The 27,612-nt window shown below is 46.5% G+C and overlaps 2 protein-coding genes across 4 annotated transcripts; one reads left to right on the top strand and one right to left on the bottom strand.

The window, feature by feature from the left end:
- Positions 1-699: 699 nt before the first annotated feature.
- CIAPIN1 (cytokine induced apoptosis inhibitor 1) lies at positions 700-14,021 on the bottom strand. 2 transcript variants are annotated; one of them, XM_081215328.1, is made up of 9 exons: positions 13,930-14,021; positions 9,127-9,308; positions 8,151-8,303; positions 6,676-6,755; positions 5,048-5,210; positions 3,533-3,606; positions 2,533-2,648; positions 1,950-2,031; positions 700-1,428 (listed from the first exon to the last, which is right to left on the bottom strand). In XM_081215328.1, exons 2-9 carry the CDS (start codon positions 9,281-9,283, stop codon positions 1,318-1,320), a joined length of 936 nt encoding a protein of 311 aa, XP_081071454.1. In that variant the 5' UTR covers positions 9,284-9,308; positions 13,930-14,021; the 3' UTR covers positions 700-1,317. The 2 variants fall into 2 exon arrangements, with proteins under 2 accessions (XP_081071454.1, XP_081071455.1); XM_081215329.1 differs by having other exon boundaries at positions 6,676-6,752.
- Positions 14,022-14,031: 10 nt separating this feature from the next.
- On the top strand, positions 14,032-27,159 carry COQ9 (coenzyme Q9). 2 transcript variants are annotated; one of them, XM_081215327.1, is made up of 9 exons: positions 14,032-14,164; positions 16,454-16,622; positions 17,790-17,925; positions 22,799-22,863; positions 23,124-23,208; positions 24,274-24,378; positions 25,646-25,801; positions 26,102-26,155; positions 26,465-27,159. In XM_081215327.1, the coding sequence occupies exons 1-9, from the start codon at positions 14,095-14,097 to the stop codon at positions 26,498-26,500; spliced, it is 876 nt and encodes a 291-aa protein (XP_081071453.1). In that variant the 5' UTR covers positions 14,032-14,094; the 3' UTR covers positions 26,501-27,159. The 2 variants fall into 2 exon arrangements, with proteins under 2 accessions (XP_081071453.1, XP_081071452.1); XM_081215326.1 differs by having other exon boundaries at positions 22,721-22,863.
- The last annotated feature ends 453 nt before the right edge of the window (positions 27,160-27,612 follow it).

Raw genomic sequence — 27,612 nt, 5'->3', positions numbered from 1 at the left:
GTCTTCCACAGCAGCTGCACCAATTTATATCCCTGCCAACAGTGTTCGAGGGTTCCATGAGGGACTTTTAACTACATCTGCAAATCCCTTCATGTCTGCCACACAAGGTAATCTAATCACAGTAGTGATGTCCCATCATACTCACAGGTCCTGCTCAAACTCAAGGGCAGGGCATTACACAGAAGTGTGAGGCATTGGGGTGTCATCTTAGAACTCAGCCTACCACGGGGCTTCAGAGTCAAGCCACACCCATAACTAAAATCCACCAGCAGGGACCAGGATAAGCAAAAGCAAACTTGGAGGATCAAGTCAAGTTTCAAGGACAAATACCAATGACCACTTTTCTTTATTGTCAAAATAGAAAAACCCAGGTCTCTTAAATTCACATGATCTCTCTCGCTATTTGGCAAGATCAATTCCAAGTCTGTGTTGGTGGAGAACAAGAAGAACAAAGGGTCTCCTCAGAGATTTATTGTTGGGTCAGACTTCTGTCCTGCTTCTCTCTAAATGCTCACCAACCTGGACCCTTCTAAAGTAGATGGAGAGAGGCCCTGATCTATAAGTGTAGGACTGGCCCCACGTGGTGTGACTCAGTCTCTCCAGAAAAGAGTTTTGTGGTCCCAGGTGAGCTTGGATGGCTGTGTCAGACATTACGCGTACACACACACACACAGACATATCCCCTCTTCACAGCGAATATACATTAGCACGTAAGTTTAATACCTGGAGATTAACAGAAATGACAATAGGGCACAGATGCAACACAGTAAAACAGGGATGGGGGCAGGACTGGAGGGGGCGGAGGGACACTGGATGTGATCACAGCAACCAAGGAGTGATTCGCTCGGTGCTCTGAGGTCATGACACACTTGCCTCTTGTCACCAAGAAAATTGCACGGTGAATAAACCACCAACTCTGGAAGATAAGTCGTGGCACTACTGCGGAGCTTAGAATGGGGCGGGGCCCTCCCTGTCACAGTGTTAATACTCAAGGATGGCGGGCTCGGAGAGTGTTACGAAATGTCAGCATTTTGACCTGGGGAGAGGGGCCTATTTGGGATGCGCCCCGTTTACCTAACACTGGGTGAAGGAGGTCCCCACTCAGGGTAACAGGGCCCCGGGATACCGTGGTGTTGATCTGCAGCAGCACTCCACACCACTGCGCCCAGCCAGCTCCACTCTGTCCAATGAGCACCCTCTCCGCAGTGGACCTAAGCCCGAGTGAGCCAATCGAGAGGAGACGGGAGGAACCACGTGGTGGGATGGGAGGGGCAGGAGCTGGCGGAGGAGCAGGTGTGTCCCAGGCCGAGCCCCCCCCTAGGCATCATTGAGGCTGCTGTCGCTCAGGAGCACCTTCTCCCCAGGTCTGAAGGCCGGCATCCCGAGGTAGGGGCAGCTGGCGCAGCGGAAAGCATCGCCCAGGTAACACTGTTGAAAGAAGAGACCATGATACAGGGAAGCCAAGTGTCAGCTCTCCCGAGATACAGGCCAGAAGAAAGGGATCCCAAATTTCACAGTATGGCCACAGCGGCCTGAAGAGAACGACTGGGTACATTTGTAGGTCCAACTGGGATCCAAATACTAAGAGTCTTTAAGATCTCTGATTTCATGAAAGACAAAAGTCTAGAGAAGTTCCTTAGGTGGACATACTTCTATATTCTCAGCAGTTCAAACCATAGCCACACTCAGCAAATGGCTGGGTAGCAGCAGGCCCGATGTGAAGCAGAAAGAAAGGGGCCCAAAATAAGAAATGACAAGTGCCTCCCCTAGGGGCATGAGTGTGCTACCCACTCTCAGGAAATAACCCCTCTTCCCATTACTACCTAGAGACACGTTCTCGCATGTTCACCTATTATTAAAATACTTGGGCAGTGAACTCTGTAGAGCTCGAGCTGGTCTGTGTTTAGTTTAGGCCTCTGTGAATACTGAGTAATCAACCAGATACTCACGTTTCCACAAGCCGACTTGGGCAGGGAGCTTATCGGGTCCCTCAACTTCTCTTTTTCCAGTTCTTCTGCGAGGCCACAAGTGCTGGGGGAAAGTTAGCAGCTGATGAGTGGGACCTACCACCACCCAGAAACTCCAAATCCTTGACAGACCTTTTCCCTGGGAGCCTTCACAGATATGGAGTATTGACCTTTCCTGGCCTAGTCAGGTTTGGGCTCCACCATTCAATGATGTATTATTTGGAGATTCACACATAGACAGTAAACTATCGAAAAAGCCAGGAAAGATTAGCACAAATTTGGGAGAATGGTAGCCTCCTGTAAGGAGAGGGAGGGAGATGCAGCTGAGGGAGCACGCAGAGGCGACTTCTAAGGAACAAGTCATCTTCCTGGTTCTTAGCTGGGTGAGCAGTACATGGGTGTTCATTTTATTGTTCTTTGAAATGTACTTATTTAGCATACTCTTCTAACCGTCTGATACATTTTACAATAAAACATGTTTTAGTAATTGTAAAGTACAGCGATTCCTTGATAATCAGAAGCCGCTGGAAACAGCCTGGCAGCCCCTCCTCACCCCAAGGCTTACCAGTTCTTGCAGGCCTTCCTCTTTTTCCCTTCCCCACAGGAAGCAGCCCGCAAGGAAGCTGGGTCTGGCTTCTTCATATCTTCTGGATCCAGCAGTTCATCTGAGTCAATGAGATCCTGGAGAATGTTTGAAGCCATTAATGACACAGTCATGGTCTCTGCTAATGAACAGGTGAAGTGGTCACAGTCCACAGCAGCAGTTCGCCCATCTATGTAGAAGGCACCCATCATCCTACCTGGGCTTGACCATCACGCCCAAGCTGACCACATAGTGAGTACACTACGCGCACAGAAGCTGTGTTAGGCTGTGAGGGGGCTGGGAACTCATTTACGATGTGCAGAGAATATGTGTGTGGAGGGCAGGGAGGGAGGGGGGCAGGAAGAACAAAGAGAGAAGCGTTATATTTATGTGAATACATACAGGGCTGTCGTGTGAGAAGAGGGAATGGAGTATTTTCTACATAATTCCAGAGGAAAAGGCAGATAATGATTTATACACTTGTGTAATTCTTCGATAAACGTGTAGACAGTTAATCTATAAGCTCTGTGAGGGCACAAACCGTCGCCTAGTTTGCTTACCACTCTAACTTCAATAGTTGTAGAAATGAAGAACTTTATTACAGAAAGCATTGATCTGAGATGGAAGAGCATTACTGTTAAGACAGTGAGCATGTGGTGACTTGCCCAGACGAAGGAGCCAAAAAATATTTTAGCTGACAAACTCTTTTCAGGTTTATGCATGCCCACAAGAGTCTTTAATATATCACATGAAGTAAGAACAAGAAAATCTGTGGGGGGAAAGATGCTGAAAAATAAATTTAAAATGCCACTAATGTGGAGTTTCCTCTGAGTCAAAAAATGCCAATGGCAGGCAGAGCCACAAGGCTGGGCTTTAAATGCTTTCACACCTACAAACCCAGAGAGGCCACTCCAAACAACAACATTCCCACCCAAAGTGGGGCCTAAAAGAAAACAATCAGGTGACCACAGTGCTGACTCACCACGCTCTCATCCTCCATATCATTGGCCGAGAGGGTCCAGAGCTTGGCAGCTGCAGGGTCCACAGCAGGCTTCCCTGAATCCAACCAATGAAAGAAAACAAGCTCCAGAAAAGCAGCTGGAAACAAACTCCAAGCACATGTAAGTGCTTTCTACTGAGGCTGTGCAGGGAACACACTGGACCGGCGGTCAAAAGACCTGGGTTCAAGGCCCAGCTCTACCACTTATAAAGGCATGAGAGGGACCCATCACTTTATGGCAATAAAAGCCATCATTTGTTAAGCACTTGCTTTGTGCCAGATACTACATTAAACATTTTACATACATGATCTAATTTAGTCCTGCTCATCACCTTATGAGGAAAGTTCTCGTCATCCTAATTTTATAAATGAGGAAAGAGGTTTAGATACTTAGGCCAGTTACACACAGCCACAAATACACGAGTACAGACAGAGTCTACCTAACGCTTTTAACTCCCACTCCATATTGCTTTCTCCTCCTTCTCTTAGTTCCCATCCCTAGAACATGGGGCTAATAGGATTCCCTGTACCCACTGCAGGAGATTTGAATATTAAACAAGAAACTGTGCCAAAAAGCATTATAAATAGCAAAGCTCCGGTCTCATGTAGACCTGTTACAGACAAGAAAATGGGCTCAAGAGCTGATGGCGGCGGCGTAACAACAAATCAGTAGCAAATCACACCTCCTGATTCTCTGTCTGGGCCTGAAATAGCTGAGGGTTCAGTGTGGGCCAGTCCACGAATGGGCCTTGGGGGGTAAGTGCACCCCCCAGAGATCACTGTCACAACTGGATGCTCAGCTCTCCCACAAGGCAGGTCACCTAAGCTGCTCCTACCCATTCTGGAACTGTGACTCCAAAGGTTAGGATGCTAAAGGATTTCTTGAAGATTTAGGCTGGACAGTCAAAACAGAGCAGTGTGAATGTACCTGTAAATTTTTGCATACCTCACAGCTAGGACAATTTTTCTCAACTCAGGCATTAAAAAATAGTGATAGGAGGGGTGAGAATGGTGACAAAGGGTGGAGTGCAATCTTCTGAGAGGAGATATTTTTATAAGTGTCTTAAGATCCTCAAAGAAAAGCTGACTTCAGTGGCACAGAGAAAAGGACACATGGGAAGAGGAACAGCACACTCTTATTTGCCATGACCGTCGCTGTGAGGTCTTCTGAGGGTACATGTCATAATTCTGGGGTGTGGAAAGACTTCATTAACTAATGAAGATATGGGAGTCTGACCTCTAGAATCTGGAGACCTCAGTGTCCTCTGGTGCAGAAGAAGGGGCTGAACTAGGTAATATCTATGCATCATTTCAGTTTTGGATCCGAATATGCCCAGAACAACAGTACTTAAGCATTCTTCCATTTGGAAATGAGGGAAATTAAGGAAGGGAATGATCCTCTAAAGATATCACCACCTCATTCAGATCTCTGGCTCAGTTTTTAATAGGGCTTTTCAGGCCCACCCAGACAGAACAATGTCCCTAGGCCAGTCTCACCGGAAGACTTCTTGGTAGTAGAAAGCTTAAGTTGACTAGAAGAACCCACTTCAAAATTGGGCTTTTTTCCTGTGATCTGCACAGAGAGCAGGCTGTCACTGTGGTAACCCAGGTGTTCTTGGACAGACCGAATCTCCTCGGGGCTCAAGAACTCGCGCTGCAGCTGAAATTCAAGATATCAGAGGATTAGGCCACACTTCTTCTACAGTATGATGGTGTACTATGTCCCCCTCACAGGTGTCAAATGCTCACATCTGTAGTAAGTACACGACAGCAGGAGATCACAGACATTGCCTCGTGCCTCACGTTCAGTTTCTCACTGATCAGGACCCTGGAGTGTAACTTCTGTCTACATGTTTATGTTGAGCCTGCCCCTTGGAGAGTTTTATCAAATATCTATTAGGTACAAGGCACTGTGCGAGGCATTGTGGAGATTGTAATGATTATGATTATCAAGATGAATCGGACATGTTGAAGAGGCTGTTGAATGGAATCGAAGCCTGTGGCGGGGGAGCATGCCCACAGTAAAGATGCTAGAAATGAAATATGCAGTAGAGAAAGAGAATCACAGCGGGAAGGAAATGCTTTCTATGTTCCTCGGGAAGAAGCAGCAGACAGGAAAGATCGGGAAGAAGCTGGGGGTGCCACCTCTATGTCCGACAATTAAGGAACTGCTACATAAACTGCAGTCCATCTAAAGCACTGAATGCCGTTCCATCATTAGTAAGAAAGTGGGTCAATACACTGAGGTGGATAATGTCGAAGACAGCTAAAGGTGGGGAAAAGAGCTAGTGACTGAACACTGTATACATACGACCTTATTTACATTAAAAAATGTGTATACACACACACACACAAAACACACTTGTAAATACATAAAAAGAAGTCTGAACAGCCACACCAAGAAATGTATTGGTGGCTCCCTCTGGGGAGGAAAGTGTAAGCAAGGCCTGAGATGTCACTTTATATTCTTCAGTCTTAACTGAATTTTTATGAACATCCCATATTTTGGAATAAAAAATGGAAGAACTTTAACTAAAAAGAAAAATAAGAAAGGGTAGGCGTAAAGAAACTGAGGCCCTAGGTCATGTACAGATCAATGGTATAACAGCTATCGTGGTATTAACACCTCTCACACAAGAAAATTTCAGCGTTGGAGAAGAATGTAGAACCATAAGTACCTCTATTTAATGTTAATATTTCTAATGAATTGTCAGAAAAGGATTTCCCCCTCCAACGTGTTCTAGCCTCCCACCCAAAAGCCGAGGAAAATACAGGCAACTGCCCTTCACTTGGGCCTAAGATTCGTGTCCACTAAGAGGTGTGTCGCTCTCTCCCTGCCTCAGTGGTCACCACTAGTACTGAGACCAAAATATGTCCCAACCCACATGGGCTCGAGCTGAGTCTCTTCAGAGGAGATTGATTTCAGAGGTTTCGTCCTTCGAGGCATCAGGTTTCTCACATGCAAAGCCCTTCTCAACTTGTTTCCTAGTTGAGTGACACTGATCACCTCACCTTCAGGGTTGTTATTTCTCCCAGATTCTCTCCGTATCTTCTGACAAAAGAGATACTGGGCTTAGTCACCCAAGGCTTAAATTCCCAGCAAAGAAGGTCGTCTACAAACATACCTCTTTTACTTCCACAAGACCAGAAAGAGTCAGGGCTGAACACAGCTTAGATGCCGTCTTCACTTTGCTATTGTTAACTGCTAAGAGGAAAACCCCAGTTAATAGCTTTATAGGTCAAAGCAGGACAAATAGTAAAGGCTCTCTCCTATTCAGGTCAGCAGGCATTAAAATAATAATAACCTATTCTGTTCAATGTATATATATTTTAGTGATAGTATTTTAATTGGACAACTCCTTTTGGTTGGTCAAAGTGCTCTTACTGATGCTCTTAAGTGTCATATAATAATTCCATGATTATTGCTTCATATCACTCTCTGTTTCTTTGAAATACCTAACCTTCCAGGGGCTGTTGGATAATGACCAAGAGGCTGAGAAACTGTAAAGTATACAAGTATCTCTGTATAGTTCTGACAGACACTGTGTTTAGTCACCCAAGGTTTACATCTCAGCAAAGAAGGCTATAGCTGCTATTAACGTCACAAGCTTATATTTCCACATAAATGCCTTTACACATTTCAAAATACTTTTATTTCTATTATTTGATGAAATAAGTCACCATATTTTGATAGAAAGTCTAGTTAAAAATGCTAAAAATCTAGAATGATTCTGACAGCTTTACCACTGAGCAAAAAAGAGGTTTTTGTTTCTTGGATTCTATCTTTACTTTCACATGAATCAATACTTAGCTCATCACTCTCAGACTTCTAGTCACTATTTTTTTAACTTTTTAGTTTGAAATAACTATAGATGCCCAGGAAGTTTAAAAAAAAACTGTTCAGGGAGGTCTCAAGGACCCTTCACCTCTTCTCTCCACGATAATATCTTACACACCTATCATATAATATGAAGACCAGGAAGTTGTCACTGACAGTCCACAGAGCTTATCCAGATTTCACCAGTTTTACATACACTTGTTTGTGTGTGTGCATAGTCTTCATCACCACAAGGAACCCTCACACCACCCCCTTTACAGCCTCACGTACCCCCTCCCTCCCATTCCTAACCCTGACGATGGCCAACCTGTTCTCTGTCACTATAACTTTGTTATTCCAAGAATGTTACACGAACAGAATCATACAGCCTCTAAGCTTTTGAGATTGGATTTCTTTCACTCAGCATGATTCCTCTGAGATTCATCCAAGTTGTTGCATGTGGCAATAGTTTGTTCTTTTTTTACTGCTGCATAGTTTTCCATGGTGTGGATGCACCAGTTCAAGCATTCACCTGTTGAAGGATCCAGCCATTTTCAGATGAGCAGTTTCCTTCTATTTTACTACCTAATGGGTCAAATATCACAATTTATTCAGATGTGTTGGTTCAGAGTTTTACAATAATTCATCCCTTATCCCTAAGGATAAGGTTCTGTATAGGACTGTTGATCTCCACATTATACCTCCTCCTCAGAGAGATGCAGAAAACACACCTAAAGAGTCAACCCTGTTAAACTCTAGTCTTTCAAGTGAAAACTTCCTTACCTACAGCTGTCTCTACCGGCTCTTTCAGAAAAAGACATCCACTAGGCCGAAGGATCCGGGCCATCTCAGCCAAAATCTCAGCACTGTGCAGAGTGGTGCTTCCAGGAATTATACCCGACAAAATAATGTCAAAGCTAGATTCTTTGTGGGCAGCTGAAAAGAAGGAAGACTCTAATCAACAATCACCTTGGCCCCAGAATCTCCCAATCTCTCCCAAGTCCCCACAAAGGCTACACGCGTGGCCTAGTAGAATAAACACCTACCTGTTCAGCAAATGCTATTATACCACCGTTACTAGCAAGAGGGGCCAGGACACTGCTGCCCTGCTCTCCCTCAGTCTTACTAATTTCATCTCCTTTTGTATGCTCAGGGGAAAAAGTAAAAAAGGAAGGTGGGCGAAAACCAAGCTTTTTAAAAAAATGTGGAACATCTAATAAGAAATAAGAACTTACTTATACAAATCATCAACTATACTCCTAAGTCCACTGTATCTCAACTGAAAAAACTACTATCATGTGCCACCCCCCCCCAAAAAAACCCCAGCTATTGGGCTTCCCTGGTGGTGCAGTGGTTAAGACTCTGCCTGCCAATGCAGGGGACATGGGTTTGAGCCCTGGTCCAGGAAGATCCCACATGCCGCGGAGCAGCTAAGCCCGTGCGCCACAATTACTGAGCCTGCGCTCTAGAGCCCGCAAGCCACAACTACTGAAGCCCGTGTGCCTAGAGCCCGTGCTCCACGATAAGAGAATCCACCACAATGAGAAGCACGTGCATCGCAATGAAGAGTAGCCCCCGCTCACAGCAACTAGAGAAAGCCTGCGCGCAGCAACGAAGACCTAGCACAGCAAAAATAAATAAATAAATTTATTTAAAAACAACAACAACAACAAAAACCCCAGCTATCAAGGAACGACAAGAAATGGAGCACTGCCATCAAAACTGCCCTCCCTGTAAGACAACCTGGGTAGGTACTTACACTGCAACAGCTGGTTGATGTTTTCCACAGACACTCGGCCCTCATCACCAGTTAAGGCTTGAAGCTTATCCACCAGATCTTTTAGAGCCTCCACCGGAGATGACTTATCCCAGACCACTGCCACAAACTGGCCAGCTGAGATCCCAAAATTTGCCATTCCTGCAGTGCTGTGGACCTAAAAGCTATGGGCCAAAGGAGAGTCAAGAGTGGGAAGAGACAAAACGCAATTCAATCCATGGGGTACCACCAAATGTAATTAGAATTGCAACCTAATTCCGACCTCCCACCAGGGAATGCTGACCACATTAGAAAAACTCACTGTAGATACCAGAGTGTGAATAAATAAACCCATTATCCCAAGGTTTCATAACCCCAACATTCCCAAATATGGCAGGTGGCTTCCTTGGTGAGAATCCTGACTGGGCAGTCAAGTAAGGAGGTTGAAGGCACAAATACTATTTTCTCTTTGGTATGAGACAAAATAATGTAAAACACACAGGACATTAATTAGGCAGAAGTATGACTCAGCAAGGGAGGCAAATAAATTGGCTGATATAACCCAACCACAAGCTTAGTGTTTTTTTTAAAAAAGAGACAAACATATGTAAATTTAGCAAACTGAATAATGATATTTTCCCATTCATCAAGATATAAAAATTCAATTCTACTGACTCTGCATTGAGCAATAGTATCTACTATCTCTAACAATTAATATTAGCCAGACTCTTCAAAGCATTTTACCTACATTGTCTCAATTGAACCTCAATACAACCTTAAACTAGATATTACTCCCATTTTAAAGTCAGGAAACAGGCTGTTGACTTTGCCCAGGTCACACAACTAGTAAGTGTTGTGTGGAAAAAGTAAAAGCTAGGATCTGAATCCAAGTCTATATGACTGTAAAACCCATGCTTTTAACCTATGGAAATTTCCTCCTGCCGGGGTCAACTTTCCCTTTGACTTGATACTCAGATGAGTATAGAATGTCCTCACGATGCAATCAGGTCAGGAGATAGCAGTCTACTCAGTTCCCCATTTCTTTCTTAAACATTAATGACTCCAAGTCCCCGGCTTCAGACAGCTCTACCAAATGACATGAGACCAAAGCTGTGGGAGAGGGATCACACATAGATGGGTCTTAAGCCGAATACTTCTGTATTCTGCAGAGGTGGCTAACCCAGTGACAATTATGCCACCACAGACACTCCGGGACCAAGTTTAAGTCAGGCCTACACACTCTTCCTTCTTTAAAAATGTCCCCTTCAGGGACTTCCCTCGTGGTCCAGCAGTTAAGACTCTGTGCTCCCAATGCAGGGGGCCTGGTCTGATCCCTGGTCAGGGAACTAGATCCCGCATGCCACAACTAAAGTCTCCGTATGCCACAACTAAAGATCCCGCATGCTGCAACGAAGATCCCACGTGCTGCAACTAAAGACCCAGCGCAGCCAAATAAATAAATCTTAAAGAAAAAAGAAAAAAGACATGTGAAGCAATCTGAGTGCAGAATCTTAAAAAAAAAAAAGTTCCCTTCAAATGACTTGCTCCTCAGCCTACAAAACATGCCTAGGTCAGCCAGTCATCCTTAAATACTGTAGTACTTTGATTTTGCTGCTCATTTCCTAAGGCTTTTATTTTCTAGAACAAAATCAAAATTCTTCAGTCTTCTGGATTCAGGTGCTCCGTAATCTGGCACCACCTGTATCTCCCACCTCCCCAAAGTGAATCTTTCCTTGTTGTATGAAAAATCTTGGCATTTTCACTCTATCATGCTTTTTCTGGTTCCTTCCTTGTGGAATGCCCTCTTTATTATCCTGACCTGACTGCATGCCGTGGTAAAAGGATGCCAAGTGTTATCAGATAAACAGGATTCCTTAGTCATTGAATTGTGGTTTTTAAATCCCTAAAAAGCACACAATCAAGAACTGAAACTTTAAGCTTTCAACTGTAACATGATATTGAGGAAGAACCCTTACAAATCTTTCAAGTGAACAACTTTGGATCAATCTCACATTTAAGAACCAGCTGGGGAAGATAGGAATATGGATTGCTGGGTATGAAGTTATATGAAATAAATGATCTCCTTCTAGAATGATGTTGGAACAGGCTCTCCCTTGGGACAATAGAAAGAGATGAGAAGTTCCCTTCCCACTACTACAACCTTGCACTGTACTCACAGAAAAATCTTCATGGAAGAACCGAGGGGCCAAAGGCTACTCATTAACTAGAGAAACACAAAAAGCCAGATGTCGAGACCTTTTCAGCAACCTTAATGGAGACAGGGTTTTATTCTTTCATTTTTATTTTTTTGAATTTTATGTTTTAATACAGCAGGTTCTTATTAGTTATCCATTTTATACATATTAGTGTATATATGTCAATCCCAATCTCCCAATTTATCAGGCAGAGTTTCAGAGAGCACAGGTTTCGAATACAGATGAACTGGGGTTCTACCTATCATTAGATCTTCTATTTATTAGCTACATGACAATGGATCAGTGATTAGCCTCTTTTCTCATTAATAAAGTAGGGAGAATAATCTTATATTTTGCAAGGCTGCTGCAAGAAGTAAATGAGACGATAAAAATATGCAATGTACTCAGCAGGACCTGGCACACAGAGCTCAATAAAATAATGTTCTAAGAGAACTCCGAGCCTCCACTTCTCTGTGGCCAGTTTATTTGCCTTTGCTTCAAACAGTCCTATAAAATCTTGTTCTTCCTCCTCAGCCATACCTGCTAGGAGGACCCCCCAGGGAGAAATGTGAAGCTCCTTTTTTATTGTTAAAATTATACAACATAAGAGCTGCACTTTATGACATCTTATACAGTACTCCAGTGGGATTGTGTCTGTAAATTAGAAGAATGGAAAGTGCCCTGTTTTCCATATCCCCCCAAACTAATCTTCTAGGGCAACAGGGAGCTCATAAAATACATTTATTAAACATTAACTCTCAAAAAGACACAGCCACCACTTTCAGTCAGCATTTTCCAAATAAAATGGGACACAGTGTTCTTTTAAATATGTAAAAGCCAAAGTGTGATACTATTCATCATCAGAGTTTTATGTTGTTGTCAATGTCTTTTCTAAAAAAACAAGGAAAAAATGACTGGCACCTAAGTCAACATACTTAGAAGTGTGACTCAGAGCCCGGTTTCATAAATAAAAAGAGGTGGAACAGAAGTCATTGTCATGTCACTGGACTTGTTAAGCATCTCTCCAACTCTGACTGCTGCACACACATGCCCACAGCCCTTCTAAAATGTTGTGGGCAGGCAGTGAAAGCAGATGTCTGAGAACAACTTCTGGAGATGTACTTGTTTATTTTTAAGGCACCCAGTAAACATCAAATCCTGAGGCATCTGGCTCCTTTTAAGGATGAAGAGGGCCAAAAGAAAAAAAATAAGATGGAAGTTTGGGTATCAGTTCAAACCAAGGATCAAATCCTTTTAAGTCAAATGCATAAAAAATTCTAAGAATACTGACAGTTAACAGAAAGAAAAATTTAATTAAAATGAACTGACCGAAGCGCGCGCACTTGCGCACGCGCACACACACACACACACACACACACAGAGAGAAAAAGGTGACAATCTGCAAGGAAACAGTAAACGCAAAGGAAAAGAAATAGAAGACTTTGTCTCCAGGCAATTAGGTGTGTGTCAAACTTAAGGGTTTCAGGAAGGATATCCAAGTGCTAGATTTTCCACAGGAAAGATTCATTCGAAGATGAGTGGACAGGACTCAGAAAACAAAACCTCATGGAGAGATCAGTAGTGCTTTACCGAAATCCAGAAATATGGATCTGAAATTTTAACATTTGGGGAGTAGTTTTGGCTTAGGGGGAGGCTTCCCCCACACTCACGCAGGGGAGAGTAAGAGGTTCTGAAAAGGTTCATAAGGAGTGTGCAAAAACACAAAGACAAGGGTCTCACTGCACGAAACTTACAGAATGGCATGCTTAGCTCCAGCTGTTGGTTATCCCTCATCCCCAAACCATTTACTTCTTCCGACTATTATGAAGCCTTCCCTGGTGATAGGTTTCCCAGTAAGGCGCTCCGCATTTACATATCTGCTCAGTGACTAGTCCATGACCTCCCTGAGTCACGCAGCGCTTGGCACTCAATGTCAGAATAAAGGCCACCAGCCTTTCCCAAACTTGCAGATCATCCAAATCACCCGGGGGCATTTGTTAAAATAAGATTCCAGGGCTACATCCAAATATACTGAATCAACTCTCCAGGAGAAAGACCTCGGTATCCGATTTATTAACAAGCGTCCTGATGGTTTTTCCAATCCGGCAAGTTTGGGAATACTCAATTATATCAACTCAACACTTCGGAGGTTCAGGGAAGTCAAAGGTTCAAAATTAAAACCTGGGGGGTCCAGGTACCCCCAAAGACGGAAACTTCAGCTTCCCTGATGTTTGCGAAGAGGGACTGAGACTCAAGGTCACAACAGCTGGCTACTAGCAGAACCGGATCTCAGACTCCGGTCTCCCGGACCCCAGATCAGCGCTGTCCCCCGGGGCCTCAGGCCGGGTCCGGCAGCGCGGGAGATAAGGCAGCCCGGGAAGAGCTGAAGCCACCATGCCAGGAGACCGGGACGAGGCAGGGCGGGCCCGACCCCACACACCGGCTTCCCCAGGGCGAAAGCCCGCCGTGGTCCTCAGGGAGGTGGCCATAGCCACGTTTCCGCCGAAGGACGAGGCTGGGGATGGGAAATGAGAGGACGTGGGGCAGAGGGTGGGCCGGAACGGGGGCGTTGGGGAAGGTCGGGCTCTCGGACCACCTGGTGATCGCTCACCTGCCGCCCGGGGATCGCTCCCGGCTTCTCAGCATCGGCCGGCTCCGCACCTCGCGCCTCTCGCGAGAGGACGAAGCTCCCGCTGCGCGGGGAGGGCGGAAGTGGCCATGCAGCTGACTCGGTGCTACACAGCGCGTCGCCGTAGGCAGCGTGCCCGCTTCCAAGATGGCAGCGAGGGTGTCTGGCGCGCTCGGCCGGGCGGGGTGGAGGCTCCTGCAGCTGCGGTGCCTCCCCGGTGAGAGGGCGGCCGATCCCGGGAGCGGGGAGGGAAGGGGAGGGGGCGCGAATCTGATCTGGGCTGGGTGAGGGGCGGAAGAAGCCTCGTGGCGGCTCGAGAGCAAGGTGAGGTGAAGGGCATAGCGGCTCGCGCCGGCTCCTCGGGCTTGAAGTGGCCGCCTGGCTGGCTTCTGACTCCATTCTCTACCTGTGAGGAGCAAGAGCATCAGGGAAGGGCCTGTCACTCCCATTTCATGGAGTTGACGCAGCCTGAGAGAGGGCTGTGGGTGCCCAAGGTCACACAGCTCGGTCGGTTGCAGACTGGCACACTTGTTCCCAGTCTCAACTCCATTGCCAAGTCCCTGGGCCCTGATCCCGGGAAACACAGACACAGAGAGCGCCTAGTCTACGCGCCTAGTCTACTTTTTCCCAAGTCGGTCATTTCCCCACCTCTTCAGTAATTCTTCAGTATCCTCGTACCACCTTTGCCACCATATAGTCAGTATTTTTGTTTATACGTCTGATTTCGTAAAAATGTAGACGTTTACTTAAAAGAGGAAGCTTTATATCACTACCATAAATGGAAAACCAATGTCACCTTCCACAAATAGAACGTATGAATTAACATATTAACAAATATATAACTAATGAAATAATATTCTCCTGTATTTCACCTAAAATCTTCTCGTGGACTGCAGTGGTTCTGCAATATTGCTTTGGGACCTCCCAGGTCCTTTTCGAAGTTTTATGAATATTTGGTCCGGTTTTTTCTGTACATATGCTAAAATAATTGATATTTTCACACATAGGTGCTGTTTCTTTTAAAAATCATTTTTTCCTGAGTTGGTCCATAGATTTTTTTAAAAAATGAGTGTTGTTTTTATACAAAGCTCCAAACTAAATATGTTCAGTAAAAGTAATGCCTATGACCCAGAAAATCGACCTCGAGGTATTTACTCAACAGAAATGAAAGCAAAATGTCCACAAAAAGGTTTGAACAAGTATATTCGTAGCACCTTTATAATAGCCAACAGCTCAGGTGTTCAATAGAATAGTGTTTCTTAGTGGAATGCTACTCAGCAGTAAAAAGTAACAACTTCCTGATTTTCACAGAAAAATGAATCAATCTAAAAAGTATTCTAAGCAGAAGAAGTCTTATACATACACAGGATACACAGTATGATTCTATTTAGATGAAATTGTAGGACAGGCAAGACTAGAATGAAAAATTCAGAATAGTGTGGGTGGGGAATAACTGGGAAGGAATAAGAGGGAACTTTCTGGGGTGATGTTATCTCTAGATAGGGGTTCAAGTTAGGCAGGTGTATACATTGGTCAAAACTCAGAATTGGCCCATTTAAGATTTGTGCATTTCATTGAATGTAAATATCACCTCAATAAAATAACAGTAAATATTCAATAAATATTGAACTCTAGTTAATGATGTGCATGTTGAAATGTTTAAAGATAAAGAATTCTGAAGTCTGCAACAAATGCATCAAAAAATAAGATGGATTGGGGAATTCCCTGGCTGTCCAGTGGTTAGGACTCGGTGCTTTCCCTGCCGAGGCCAAGGTTCAATCCATGGTTGGGGAACTAAGATCCCACAAGCCGTGTGGTGTGGCCAAAAAAAATAAATAAGATGGCCTGATGTATGAAGAGTGTGATGGATATACAGGTGTTCATGCCACAATTCTTTCCACTTGCTTGTATGTTTGAATTTTTTTTTTGTAGTAAAATGCTGGGAAAGAAAAAAGTAGTATGAGCCTTTGCTTAGGAAATACAGTACTGTACTTTTCAAAAGCCCTTTCCTAAAGTAAATGGGTGTTGCAATATTGCAGATGAGAAAACAGATAGAGACACCACATAACCACTAGGGAGTCAATACTCAGCCCTTCTAATTTATAGTCCAGTGCTCTTGCCATGATATATAAATATATAATGTTTTCAAGTCACTTTCATTTTTTTGTTTGGGCCTCACAACACTCCCGTTGAGTAAGTAGAGATTATTTCTCTTAATTTGCGTATTTTAAATCATGCTCATTGGGGTGAAATGGTTTGCCCATTAACACACAGCTAACAAATGATGGAAACATGCCTAGAAGACAGGTCTTCCATTTCCTGGTTCCTGCTTTTGCCACCACATCATGTCGAAAGGTTCCCAGTTTACCCGAGAATTTTGTCTGGGATCCAACACTTGGTTCTTGTTTTCCTGCGCTTTTCTTCCTCCCCATCCCTCGTACCACTCTGGGTCTCAAAGGGTCTTCTCTGGTGAGTGTCTCTGGCTGACCAGCTCAGTTTGTTTCAGTGTCCCGCTGCCGACCAGCCCTGGTGCCACGTGCCTTCCATGCTTCAGCTACACAGCTGAGGTCTTCAGATCAGCAGAAGCAGCAACCTCCTCCCTCTTTTTCTCAGCAACATTCTGAGACACAGGGCACAGAAGAACCCAATCAGGAGTCTTCTCGTTCACCCCCCAGGTAGGCAGTAGAACCCCAGTCCACCCATTTCTGACCACTTTGCGTGCTTGGGTGAATCTGTGCTTCTCCTTCCTCTAGCCTCTCTGTTCCCTTCACATCTTTCATCATTTTCAACCTTATCTTTGAAAGGAACCTGTTGTTTGTTTGTTTGTTTGTTTTATGAAAACGGTGCCTGTACATTCTAAATAATACAAAGAAGTTCACAAAAGTAAAAAAATTATCAGAAATCGCAAACCCAGAAATAACTCTGACATTTTTGTGAATATCCTTTTCTCTAACGTTTTTCATATATAACCCTGTATATATTATAAATGATTAATTACACTGTACACTATACATGCTGTTCCAGAACCTGTTTGTTCGCTCAACAGTACGTTTATAATGTCATTTCACAATCTATATTATTTTAATGGTTGCATAGTATTCCAGCAAATGGCAGTACCAAAATTTATTTGACCTATCTTTTACTGATGGATATTTAGATTTCCATCACTGGTATGAAGAATAATGTGATAAAGTAGATGATTCTCTCAGCAGTGGGAGCACTGAGTCAAAGGATATGCACATTTTCCATTTCGTTACACATGTGAGGCCAGATTGCCCTCCAGAAAGGAAATAATAATTTACATCTCCGTTAGATGTTTCGTCTTTACTTAATCCTGCCGCTGAGAAGTTCCTCTAGCTCTGAAATTAGAGTGTTCCCAGTCATTTTTCTGGTCTCCCAATGAAAGTAGTTTTCATTTCAATTCAACAAATATTGTTTGAGGATCTACTGTGTGCCAGGCCCTGTGAATAATGTAACCGTTGTCCCTGTGCTCAATGGAGTTACAGTTTGGAACAAATCCAGGTAAAGAAACAATGTGGTAAGGCTATAAACTGGGAAACCCAGGGTGCTGCTACAGCATGCACCTTCCTGTCACCTGGCCTCCTCGCTCATGGCTCCCTTCTCTCAGTGACTCTATGGGAGGCGAAGGATGATACGATTTTTGCTCTGTTGGCATTCAAACACTGATACCTACACATGAGTAAATGTCCTCTCAACATGTGCTGAGAGGAGGCACAGAGCCTGTGGTTTCTGGCCAGGCACATGTTGCATGCCAGGCAGCAGGCGGTGAGGTGAGGTGTGCCGGGCTCCATCCCCATGTCTCTCTTGCATTTGGGTCTCAGGTACACAGACCAGGGTGGTGAGGAGGAGGAGGACTATGAGAGTGAGGAGCAGCTGCAGCAGCGCATCCTGACGGCGGCCCTGGAGTATGTGCCTGCCCACGGGTGGACAGCAGAGGCCATTGCAGAAGGAGCCAAGGTGTGTCTGGGTGCGGGCGGGGCAGCCTGACCAAGATCAGCCAGGAGGGAATCACAGCAGCCAGAGCAGAGGGCTTTCTTCCAGCCCAGCTCAGAGCCCCAGAGCTCCTCACTGCTATAAGATTTTCTGGTTTTGTGTTGTTTGTTTTTCCCCAATAGGGTAGAAATGCTTTTGTTTTTAAATTATTTTTTAATATCAAAAGAATATACCGTGGAGTTGGTTCTTGGCAGTTAGGTTCTAAAGGCAGCTCATTAGGCAAGAATTGCCTATGATCAAAACTGCCAGGGGCTTCCCTGGTGGCGCAGTGGTTGAGAGTCCGCCTGCCGATGCAGGGGACACGGATTCGTGCCCCGGTCCGGGAAGATCCCACATGCCGCGGAGCGGCTGGGCCCGTGAGCCGTGGCCGCTGAGCCTGCGCGTCCGGAGCCTGTGCTCCGCAACGGGAGAGGCCACAACAGTGAGAGGCCTGCGTACCGCAAAAAAAAGAACTTAAAAATTGTCTGTGATAACAAAGATCAACATTTTGATCTTTCAAATTAGAAAAAAACCCTTTGATTATTAATCATTCTCTCTTTAAATATTTATTGAACAGAGAGTGTGCTAGGTCCTAGGGGCATCATAGTAGTCAGGATGGGCAAAGTTCTGCCCTTGTTGAGCTTCCAGTCTGGTGACATTAATCACATATATACAAATACATATTTATAAAATGTGGTCAGGGCTATCAGGAAAAGGTGCTCTTGTGACATGCAGTGGAGGGACAGAACCTAACTCGGGGTGAGAACGTGGTGAGGAAAGGCTTTGGAACTGAGAGCTGAGGAATGAGAAGGCTTTACCTGATTTGGTGGGGTGGGGCATGGACAAGTCCAGACAGAGACACAGCATGCGCAGAGTGGAAAGAAGCCTGCACGTTAGAGGAACCAAAGAAAACCACTATGCCGAGAGTCAGGAAGAGATCTGAGCTGAGTGATGCTGGGGAAGGGTCAGTTGAGGCCACATCGGGCAAGGTCCAAAGGTCATGTTGAAGAGTTAGGCTTTCTTTTATTCTAAGAATAATTGGAGATATAGAATTCAATTTAACATTTCAAAACCATCACTTTGGCTGCTGGATGAAAAAGTATTGGAGTCAGAGGGTCACTGGGAGCTGCCGCTCGTCATCCAGGAGAGATGAGGGCTTTCTGACCTAGAGCAGTGGCAGTGAACATGGAGACAAGTGGGTAGGTTTGGTGAGAGAATGACATAGGAGGGAGTGACAAAATGCCACCAGAGCTGCCTGCCGGTTTGCATGAGTGGGTACGTGGTGGTGCCGTTCTCTTAGATTAAGGCCACTGAAGAGCCATGTTTGAGGAAGGCCCATGGGTACAGTCTTGAGCTTTGTTGAATATGAGAGGTCTTTGGGTCGGCCAACGGGGGACCTCAAGCATACAGGCCTGAAACTGGAGGAGCTGCCTGGACTAGAGTATATGCTGGGGCATAATCCACATATGTATGTGGTCATTAAACCATGGAAGTGAATGAGATTGCCTAGGGTGGCATGAATGTGCCTAGAGTGCCATGTGAAAAGAGAGAGGAGTCTAGGTCCTTAGGGACCACTGATATATTTTTTTTAAATTTTTTTTAAATGTTGGGGGTAGGAGTTTATTAATTAATTTATTTTATTTTTGCTGTGTTGGGTCTTCATTTCTGTGCGAGGGCTTCCCCTAGTTGTGGCAAGTGGGGACCACTCTTCATCGCGGTGCGCGGGCCTCTCACTATTGTGGCCTCTCTTGTTGCGGAGCACAGGCTCCAGACGCGCAGGCTCAGTAGTTGTGGCTCACGGGCCTAGTTGCTCCGCGGCATGTGGGATCTTCCCAGACCAGGGCTCGAACCCGTGTCCCCTGCATTGGCAGGCAGATTCTCAACCACTGTGCCACCAGGGAAGCCCGGGACCACTGATATTTAAGGGTGGGGTGGAACAGGGTGGGGTGGCAAAGAAGACTGAGGTAGAGGAGCCTGCACTGGAGGCAAAGCAGGAGAATGTGGATGAGGCAACCAGACATAGGTGACTGCAGCGGCAGCCGTTTGAAGGGAGTACAGGTCCGAAATAACGGGTGGGTTGAGGGGTGAGTAGAGGTGAGGAAGTGCAGAGGCGTTGGGCTGCGAGGGGGAGAAGGGAGCTAGTATACTAAGCAGGGGAGGTGGGATGGAAGTTTGATGAGCATGTTGGAGTCCTGGCAGGAGGGCACAGAAACACCGGTGATGGAGAAGATACAAGAGAAAGTGGCAAAATGAAAAACGTGAGGTTCCTTGAAGGCAAGGATTATGAAATCCGGAAAACAGGTGGAAAGACTAGCCTTCGGTGTATTAGGGGCAAAGTTGGAGAAGACAGCTGCAGGCTTAGTTTCTAGAAGAACCTTTAAGGAGTTCCCAGGGGATGGCTTCTGTTTTCTCTGTGACGTAGGTGTGGTTGTCTCCTGATCCTGAAGTTAGGAAACGGTGGGAGGAGACAGAGGTTCCAAGGTAGCAGGGAAGGTGTGAGAGAATCATTACAGAAAGGTGTGGAACCAGGAGAGGACAGAAAGGTAACAGGATTGTTTGGAAAAACCTGATTCTACTCAATATTCTATGGTTAAATTTTTCACTCTTTTTCATATGCTTTTTTCATATGCTTTTTTCACTCTGCATATCTCCATTCATACGGCTGCATAATACCTACTGCATTTACTTGAACTCAATGGATAAACATTTGGGTTGTTTCCAATTTTTTAAATATTCTAAACCTATTTGTACAACAGATTTAAGTACGTTTCTGGTTGGTTTCTTTAGGACAAATTCTGAGAAGTGGAGTTGGTCTTTCAGGGAGTGCATCAATCAGAAGAAATCCAGTTACTCCAATAGAGAGAATTTAACACAAAGAATTGTTAACTAGATGTGAAATTGGTAACCAGGTAACTGAAAGGATAAAAAGAACACTAAGGTATCAGTAGAGGTAGCACCTGCAGGGAGGAGCTTTCATCCCCGGGGCTAAGGAAACAAAGGGAAGAGTTGGAATGAATACAGCTAGGAGCTTGAAGGAGAGTCCCTGTGAAGGTGAAACTCCCACCTCTCAGGAGGAGGTGCTCCTCAGCGGGTGCTGGTGTCGCTGACCTTGGAGGAAGGGTCCCTGGGGGCTGGCACTTGACCTCGGGTTGGGGAAATGGCGGAGCGGTTGGGAGGGCAGGGAGAGGATGGTGGCTCGATGAACTTAGGTCTGCACCTGTCGAGAATACTGCAGACTGGGTTCAGCTGCTGCCACTGGACAGAAGTGCTGCCGTGGTGAAGGAGGGCGCTGCTCACACAGACCACTAGCCGACAGGAAGTAAACCGCGAGGAGCCAGGCCCTTCCTCCTCCAGCCTTGCAGTCTCCCTCTAGAGACCCTATCCGGGGACCTAACATGGAGCCAGAAGTATGGCTTGCAGAGCCCCAGCCCCTGCATCCCAAAGCTGAGGATGGAAGGGCAGGTTTGGAGCTGAGACACAGTAGCTCAACAACTGGCCCAGGGAGTGTGTATATTTTCGAGGTTCCTGTTCCATACATGTTAGAGGCAGTATAGCCTGGTGGTTAAGAGCTTTAAGCTGCAGTTTCTGTAAAATGTGGATGATGGTAATGCCCACCTGCTGGCATTGCTGTAGGGCCGCAGCAAGGTTGTGTGTATAATGCGCTCAGCCGGGCACCAGGCACACAGGGAGCACGCAGTCACCCTTAGTACTGATGCTCCTGCGGCTCTGATGTTGAGGTGAATATTGCCAAACTGCCCTCCAGAAAGGCTGTGTGCTCGCACCAAAAGAGAGGCACTTTCCCAACGGCGGGAATTTAGAGTTAATGGTTTTTTTGGTTCCTTTTCTGCCCTCTGTCCCTGCTGCCGTCAGGGTTCCCCCTCCAGTAGCTGCTCAATGAGTCCTGTATGTGAGGAATAGTAAAGGATCCCTGTGGCTTTGTTAACTCTTTGACAGCTCAATAGGAAAAGTTTGTGAGGGACTCTCCTGGCAGTCCAGTGGTTAAGACTCCGCGTTTCCAATGCAGGGGACGCGGGTTGGATCCCTGGTCGGGGAACTAAGATCCCACGTGCTGCGGTGAGGAAAAAAAAAAAAAAAAGTTTGTGAGACTTTTTTTTTTTTTAAACAACTGAGAGACCTACTTTCCAAGAGGCTTAGGTTAAGTGAGTTGGTGAGGAAGAGAGTTAGGAGCGCTCTTCCCAAGCCCCTTTTTATAATAGTTACAACTCTAGGTTACAAGTGTCAGAACTCAAACTCAACTGGCTCAAGCAAGAAAGGGAGTGTTTGGCTCATTTAATGACAGAAAAGTCTGGAAGTACCTCTGGCTTAGATTGTTGCTGCTGGGAAGTGTCTCTACAGCATATCTGCTTTGCTTTCCTCTCTGTGAGCTTCATTCTCAGCGGGGGCTTCCCATGCAGGACTAAAAATGGCTCAGCAGCCCCAGAGGAAAGAGGGTACTTCTTTCCCATCGGTACTAGCAAAAGTGTGGAGGCGGCCTCGCAGGGCTGGATTTGGTCACGTGCACATTCCTGAACTGGTTGCTGTGAACTGCACTTATCTAGGTCTGGATCCCCTGCTTTGCATCACACCCAGGGGCTTGATGGAGTGTGGAGGGATTTGGTGGTCAGCTTCTCCCAGATCACACGGACAAGAATGAAGAGTGGGGTGTCCCACTGAGAACCAAGCTGCTGTTACTAGAAGAAGAGGCACTAGTGATGAACAGGCGGCAAATGTCCACTCCACCTGCCCGCCACTTTCCTGTGTTCCCTCTCCCCCTTTGTAGTCTCTGGGTCTCTCCAGTGCGGCTGCCAACATGTTTGGGAATGATGGCAGTGAACTGATACTGCATTTTGTGACCCAGTGCAACGCCCGGCTCACCCGTGTGCTGGAAGAGGAGCAGAAGCTGGTACAGCTGGGCCAGGCAGAGTAAGTCCCATGGCATCATTGCTCGGGGTGGCAGCTGAGGTTCAAGGAGCTTAGGCGCCACCAGCTGTCCCCAGGAGGCCAATCCAAGCAGAGCCAAGAGGGTAGCACTGAGCAGCCCTGCTGCTCTGATGGGACTGAAACGCAGCTGCCTGTCTCATCAAGAGCTGGTGGGGCCCTCCCCACTAGGGCTGAGTAAACAGTGTAGCACCGAGCCCATGCCTTTGATCCAGAGACACACTGTTTTCTTTTCCCTCTTCCAGGAAGAGGAAAACAGACCAGTTCCTGAGGGACGCTGTGGAAACCAGACTGAGAATGCTGATCCCGTACATTGAGCATTGGCCTCGGGTACAGAGTCCATATCCAGGCCCCAGGGCATAAAGTGTTCATGATTATCATCCTCAGCACCTTCACTTGGAGGGTCTGGCACACTGTTCAGAAGTGAGCTCATTAATCTCCACAAAACTAGGGATTCACAGTGCAATTGGTAGAGCTAGGTTTCAGATTTGCGAGAGCCAAAGAGAGGACCTCTGAGCCATCTGTGTCTCAGTTCCTGGAAACGTGGGTGGCGTGGGTCCTAGATCACGTCCTGGGTGGGGTCTTAGTGGCCCGAGTCTGCCACCAGGTCTTCAGTGAGGAGGAATCCATGAAGGGGATTAGAAAAGTCAGAAGATTTTACTGGCCATCATCATTAACAGGCCTGTCGCGTTCTAGATCTCAGGGAACTGGGACTTCCTTTCAGTATGTCAGTGTGATGCTTAGAGAATTGGAGTATTCATTCCAAGGGCTTCCCACACCCCTTTTCTAAAGGTCCTTTTTTCCTGTTTCAAAGTGTGTCACAGTGCGGGCCATTCTCTCAGTTCAGAAACTCAAAGCACATCAGCACTGAGAGGGCCCACGGATCATCTAGTGTCCTCTGCCCGGCTGGGAGACGGTTGAGCATGTAATTTCAGTTGTGGGCCGGGAGTGAGGGAGTACAGTCCAGAGTCAAGTCCCGTCCCCTGCCCGTGCTCACCATGCTTGGTTTCAGATCTCCAGCTTGACCCAGTCCACCTCGAATTCCACCCCCAGACTCCCCAGCTATCCCTGCTTCTTCCTCCATGTTACAGAATGGGGTGCTCTCAGTACTCAAAGCCACCAGTCTAGAGCTGGCTGTCTGCATTCCCAAGTCCACATGCTAGGGATTGAGAATCTGACTGGGTCAGCCGAGGGTCGGACCTGCCCCGGCTCCCATGAGCTGTAGTCGGGAGCGTTAGACGCCAGGAGCTCACACGCGTGGGTGGAGATGGTAAGTCTCAGGATGAGGGCTGGGCAGGCCCCGTTCTGTACCTCCAGGGGGAGGTGAGGCACTCTCCACCTGAGCCCGCCGCTGCCGCCCGTGTGCAGTTCCACTCCTCTGCCGTCTCTCCACAGGCGCTCAGCATCCTCCTGCTCCCTCACAACATCCCGCCCAGCCTGGGCCTGCTCACCAGCATGGTGGATGACATGTGGCATTACGCCGGGGACCAGTCCACTGACGTGAGTGCTCTCTGCAGGCCCACAGGCTACTGGCAACGCTTGGATTAAGCATTTCCTCAGGAAGTTTGTGAAATTTCTTTGATAACAAATCCCTTCACGGGACTACAGTGTCATTCCCATCTTGGAAAGGAGAGGCTAGGGTATGAGGAGGGTCCCTCAACAAGCCACAGGGGGATCTAGGTCATCTTCATTCAGGGACCAGCACTGTAGCCATGAACCATTGGTATTCCTTTCCCCCCTAGAATGGTGACAAGGCATCAGAGGGCCTTGTGATTGGATTGCCATTTTATAATCATTTCCCCCTCAGTCTTCTATGATTTAGATTCTGTAGCAGACTTTCTCAGTGTGTGTCTTTTATGAGACTGATTAAAAAAAAAAAAGAATGCCATGGAGACACTCATTGCTTTAAAAAGAAACTCTCTCCCTGTAGCCCATGTTGGCCTGCTTTGCTAAGAGATCAATAAGCCTCTAAACAGGCACCAGGAAAGAATCTGACTTGTTAATGCTATCATATTTCTGGTAGGAAATTAAAAAAATATATATATATACCTTCATAAAAGAAATTAATGTGTGATGGTACTTTGTGGAATCCAGGATAGGAGGCAAAAAGATGCTCCCACCACATTTCTAACAAAGTGCTTTAATAAACTTCCATCGTGTGAGAATATACCACCAACAGAGATGATAGGAAAATGAAATTAGAAAGCTAAGAAATCAGAGCGATAAAACACAAAGCAGCTGAGCTAGTGCTGTAAAGAGTGGTTCGGCAGGACAGTCAGAAGCTGCTGAAGGACTTGAACTCTCAGCTCTTCCCAGGTATTCCAGTCTGTCCGTGATGCTCTCTCAGCCCTCACTTCACTGATGAACACACGAAGGTTTGGTCGTAACTGCCTGACCACAGAGCCTCCCTGGAACTTAGATGTCCTGAGACTTAGGCTTTTCACTGGCATTTCCAAAGCCGAGTGGATGCAGCAAAATCACGTGGGGTGCTTATTAAACATCCAGATCCTGGCACTTATTTCAGACCTCCTGACTCTAAACTCTAAGAGGTTGGGCCCAGTAGCTTGCATGTTTAACCTCCCAGGTGATTCTGACACCTAGCCTAGTTTGGGAACAGCAGTCTTGTCTAGAGGGCCATGTGTATCTGTGAGGAAAAGAAATCAGGAGGAAGCCCAGGAGTGCCAGTGGCTTTGGGTAGGAACTACCTAGACTTCCCCCAACCTGCAGCAGTAGTGGTGACCCCCCTCTCTGATGGGTTTCTTTGCAGTTTAACTGGTACACCCGCCGAGCAGTGTTGGCTGGAATCTACAACACAACAGAGTTGGTGATGTTGCAGGACTCCTCCCCAGACTTTGAGGACACTTGGCAATTCCTGGAAAACCGAATTAACGATGCAATGAACGTGGGCCACGCTGCCAAGCAGGTAGCTGGGGGCTAGGCATTTGGGAAGCCTCCTCACTAGGCACGCTGTCTTCCTTGGGCCACACTGGTCACTTGTCTGTTCTCTTGCTCCCCTTTGACTTCAGCTGACAGTCCCCAGGGCCTTCCCTGAAAGCCACACTTGGCCCATTTGTGATTGTGTTGTCCATAGGCTCTTCCTCCAGTACACAGAGCCCTCTTGACTCTACCTGTTGGGGCTAATAGGCCTACTGATTTGTCCTACGTGTCTCACCTTTGAGCTAGTGGTGGGGGCCTGAGAGAACCTGACTCTGACTCCTTCTAGGTAAAGTCCACCGGAGAGGCACTGGTGCAAGGACTCATGGGCGCAGCGGTGACAGTGAGTACTGCCCAGCTCATCCCTGCCCATCCATTCTCACGTGTGTCACTGACCCCCAAGTAGTTTTGTAGCCTTAAACTGGAAAGCCAATAATAAGACTGACAGTGGTTCAGTCCCAATCTGTAGATCCCAAGTACCCCACTTCTATTTTTTACTGGCATCAGGAAACAGTGCTCACTCCCGGGACCCTGGTATGTCAGATATCTGCATCATAGCCACACATGCTGCCTTGGAAATCTCAATCTTTCCCATTGGAGTCCTAGGGTCAGGGCAAGGTCTCATCACTCTCTGTTTCCATCCCTTTGTCAGCTCAAGAATTTGACAGGTCTAAACCAGCGCCGGTGAGCAAGAAGGGGTGTAAGCTAGAGTGCCCAGAAGAAAACCTGAGGATATATTTAAAGGGCTTTCAAACGTATGAGGTGCCATCCATGAAACAGAGTGTTAACGAGAGAACACCGAAGGACTCTACACACTACCACAACCACCTGGAAACCACAGGGCACTGGAGGATAGATACAGTTGTAGCCCAGGGTTGGGCCACTTTCAGTTCCTAACACCGGGCCAGGCCTCCTGATGCCTTTCTCCATTGCAGCTGTGTGATTAAAAATGCAGCGCTCAATCAAGCATTCAAGCCACAGAAACCCAGCACGCCCCTGTCCTGGTCCCTCAGGCACCTTGATCATGTCTTAACCTGCCTAGAAATGCTCTCTGGGGCTCCCAGGCCAGAGTCAGGGTCTGAAGCCACCCCAGGTGGCAGCTCATCCACAGCACAGCACAGGCTTGTGCACGCAGAGGGAACCATGCTGCCCTTTCCTTCTCTGGTGTCCTGAGATGCTGCACTGGAAACGCCCTCGCAAGCTGCCTCACCTGAGACAGGTGCGTGCTGGACGGTGCTGCCCAGCCTGGCCAGAGGTGTGATTCCAGGCCCTGTGTCGAGTTACACCAACACGCGTTGCAGGACTATTAATGAACTTAGAGTCTGTAAAAATTATAATAAATATGTTTGAAGCAATTTCCTGTTGTGTAGGTAGTTTCCATATAGACCATGGCAGGTATCCAAGATGCCAGAGTGAGACAAGTGTTGTGGAAAAGGCTTGAAACTAGCAGCCAGGAGACCTGAGTTCTGGTCCTGGTGCTGCCTGATACTACTGGGCAGTTAGGACAGCTCTGCATCTGTGGTCCCAGGCTTCCCATCAGTAAAATGTGGGTGGCAGGGGCCTTTTCCCCCTCACCATTAGCTCCTTTGATTCCTGTCACTAACTATTTCAGTGACACAGTCTTTAGCTTTACTAATTCTCTCAGCCTCTACACTGTCTGGGCTTCCTTTTTCAGTCTGGTTAACTCTGTTTTATTAGTCTGCTCAGGCTGCTGTGATGAAATATGGCACACTTCTAGAAGCTGGAAGTCCAAGATCAAGGTGCCAGCCAACTTGGTTCTTAGAACTTTCTTCCTGACTT

This window comes from Mesoplodon bidens (genome assembly GCF_964165515.1).
Source record: "Mesoplodon bidens genome assembly, chromosome: 18".
NCBI classification, from domain to species: domain Eukaryota; kingdom Metazoa; phylum Chordata; class Mammalia; order Artiodactyla; family Ziphiidae; genus Mesoplodon; species Mesoplodon bidens.
The sequence above is the reverse complement of the archived record's forward strand: the minus strand, read 5'-3'. Positions and strand labels throughout refer to the sequence as shown.

What these genes read in the sequence shown, in the direction of transcription:
- CIAPIN1 (XM_081215328.1), bottom strand. Translation starts at nt 9,283, where the DNA reads ATGGCAAATTTTGGGATCTCAGCTGGCCAGTTTGTGGCAGTGGTCTGG. An exon ending in GTCTTGTGGAAGTAAAAGAG is followed by an intron (nt 5,211 to 6,675) that starts GTATGTTTGTAG and finishes CTTGAATTTCAG; the next exon opens with CTGCAGCGCGAGTTCTTGAG. An exon ending in ATATGGAGGATGAGAGCGTG is followed by an intron (nt 2,649 to 3,532) that starts GTGAGTCAGCAC and finishes AACATTCTCCAG; the next exon opens with GATCTCATTGACTCAGATGA.
- COQ9 (XM_081215326.1), top strand. Translation starts at nt 14,095, where the DNA reads ATGGCAGCGAGGGTGTCTGGCGCGCTCGGCCGGGCGGGGTGGAGGCTC. An exon ending in TCTTCTCGTTCACCCCCCAG is followed by an intron (nt 16,623 to 17,789) that starts GTAGGCAGTAGA and finishes TTTGGGTCTCAG; the next exon opens with GTACACAGACCAGGGTGGTG. An exon ending in CCGGGGACCAGTCCACTGAC is followed by an intron (nt 24,379 to 25,645) that starts GTGAGTGCTCTC and finishes GTTTCTTTGCAG; the next exon opens with TTTAACTGGTACACCCGCCG.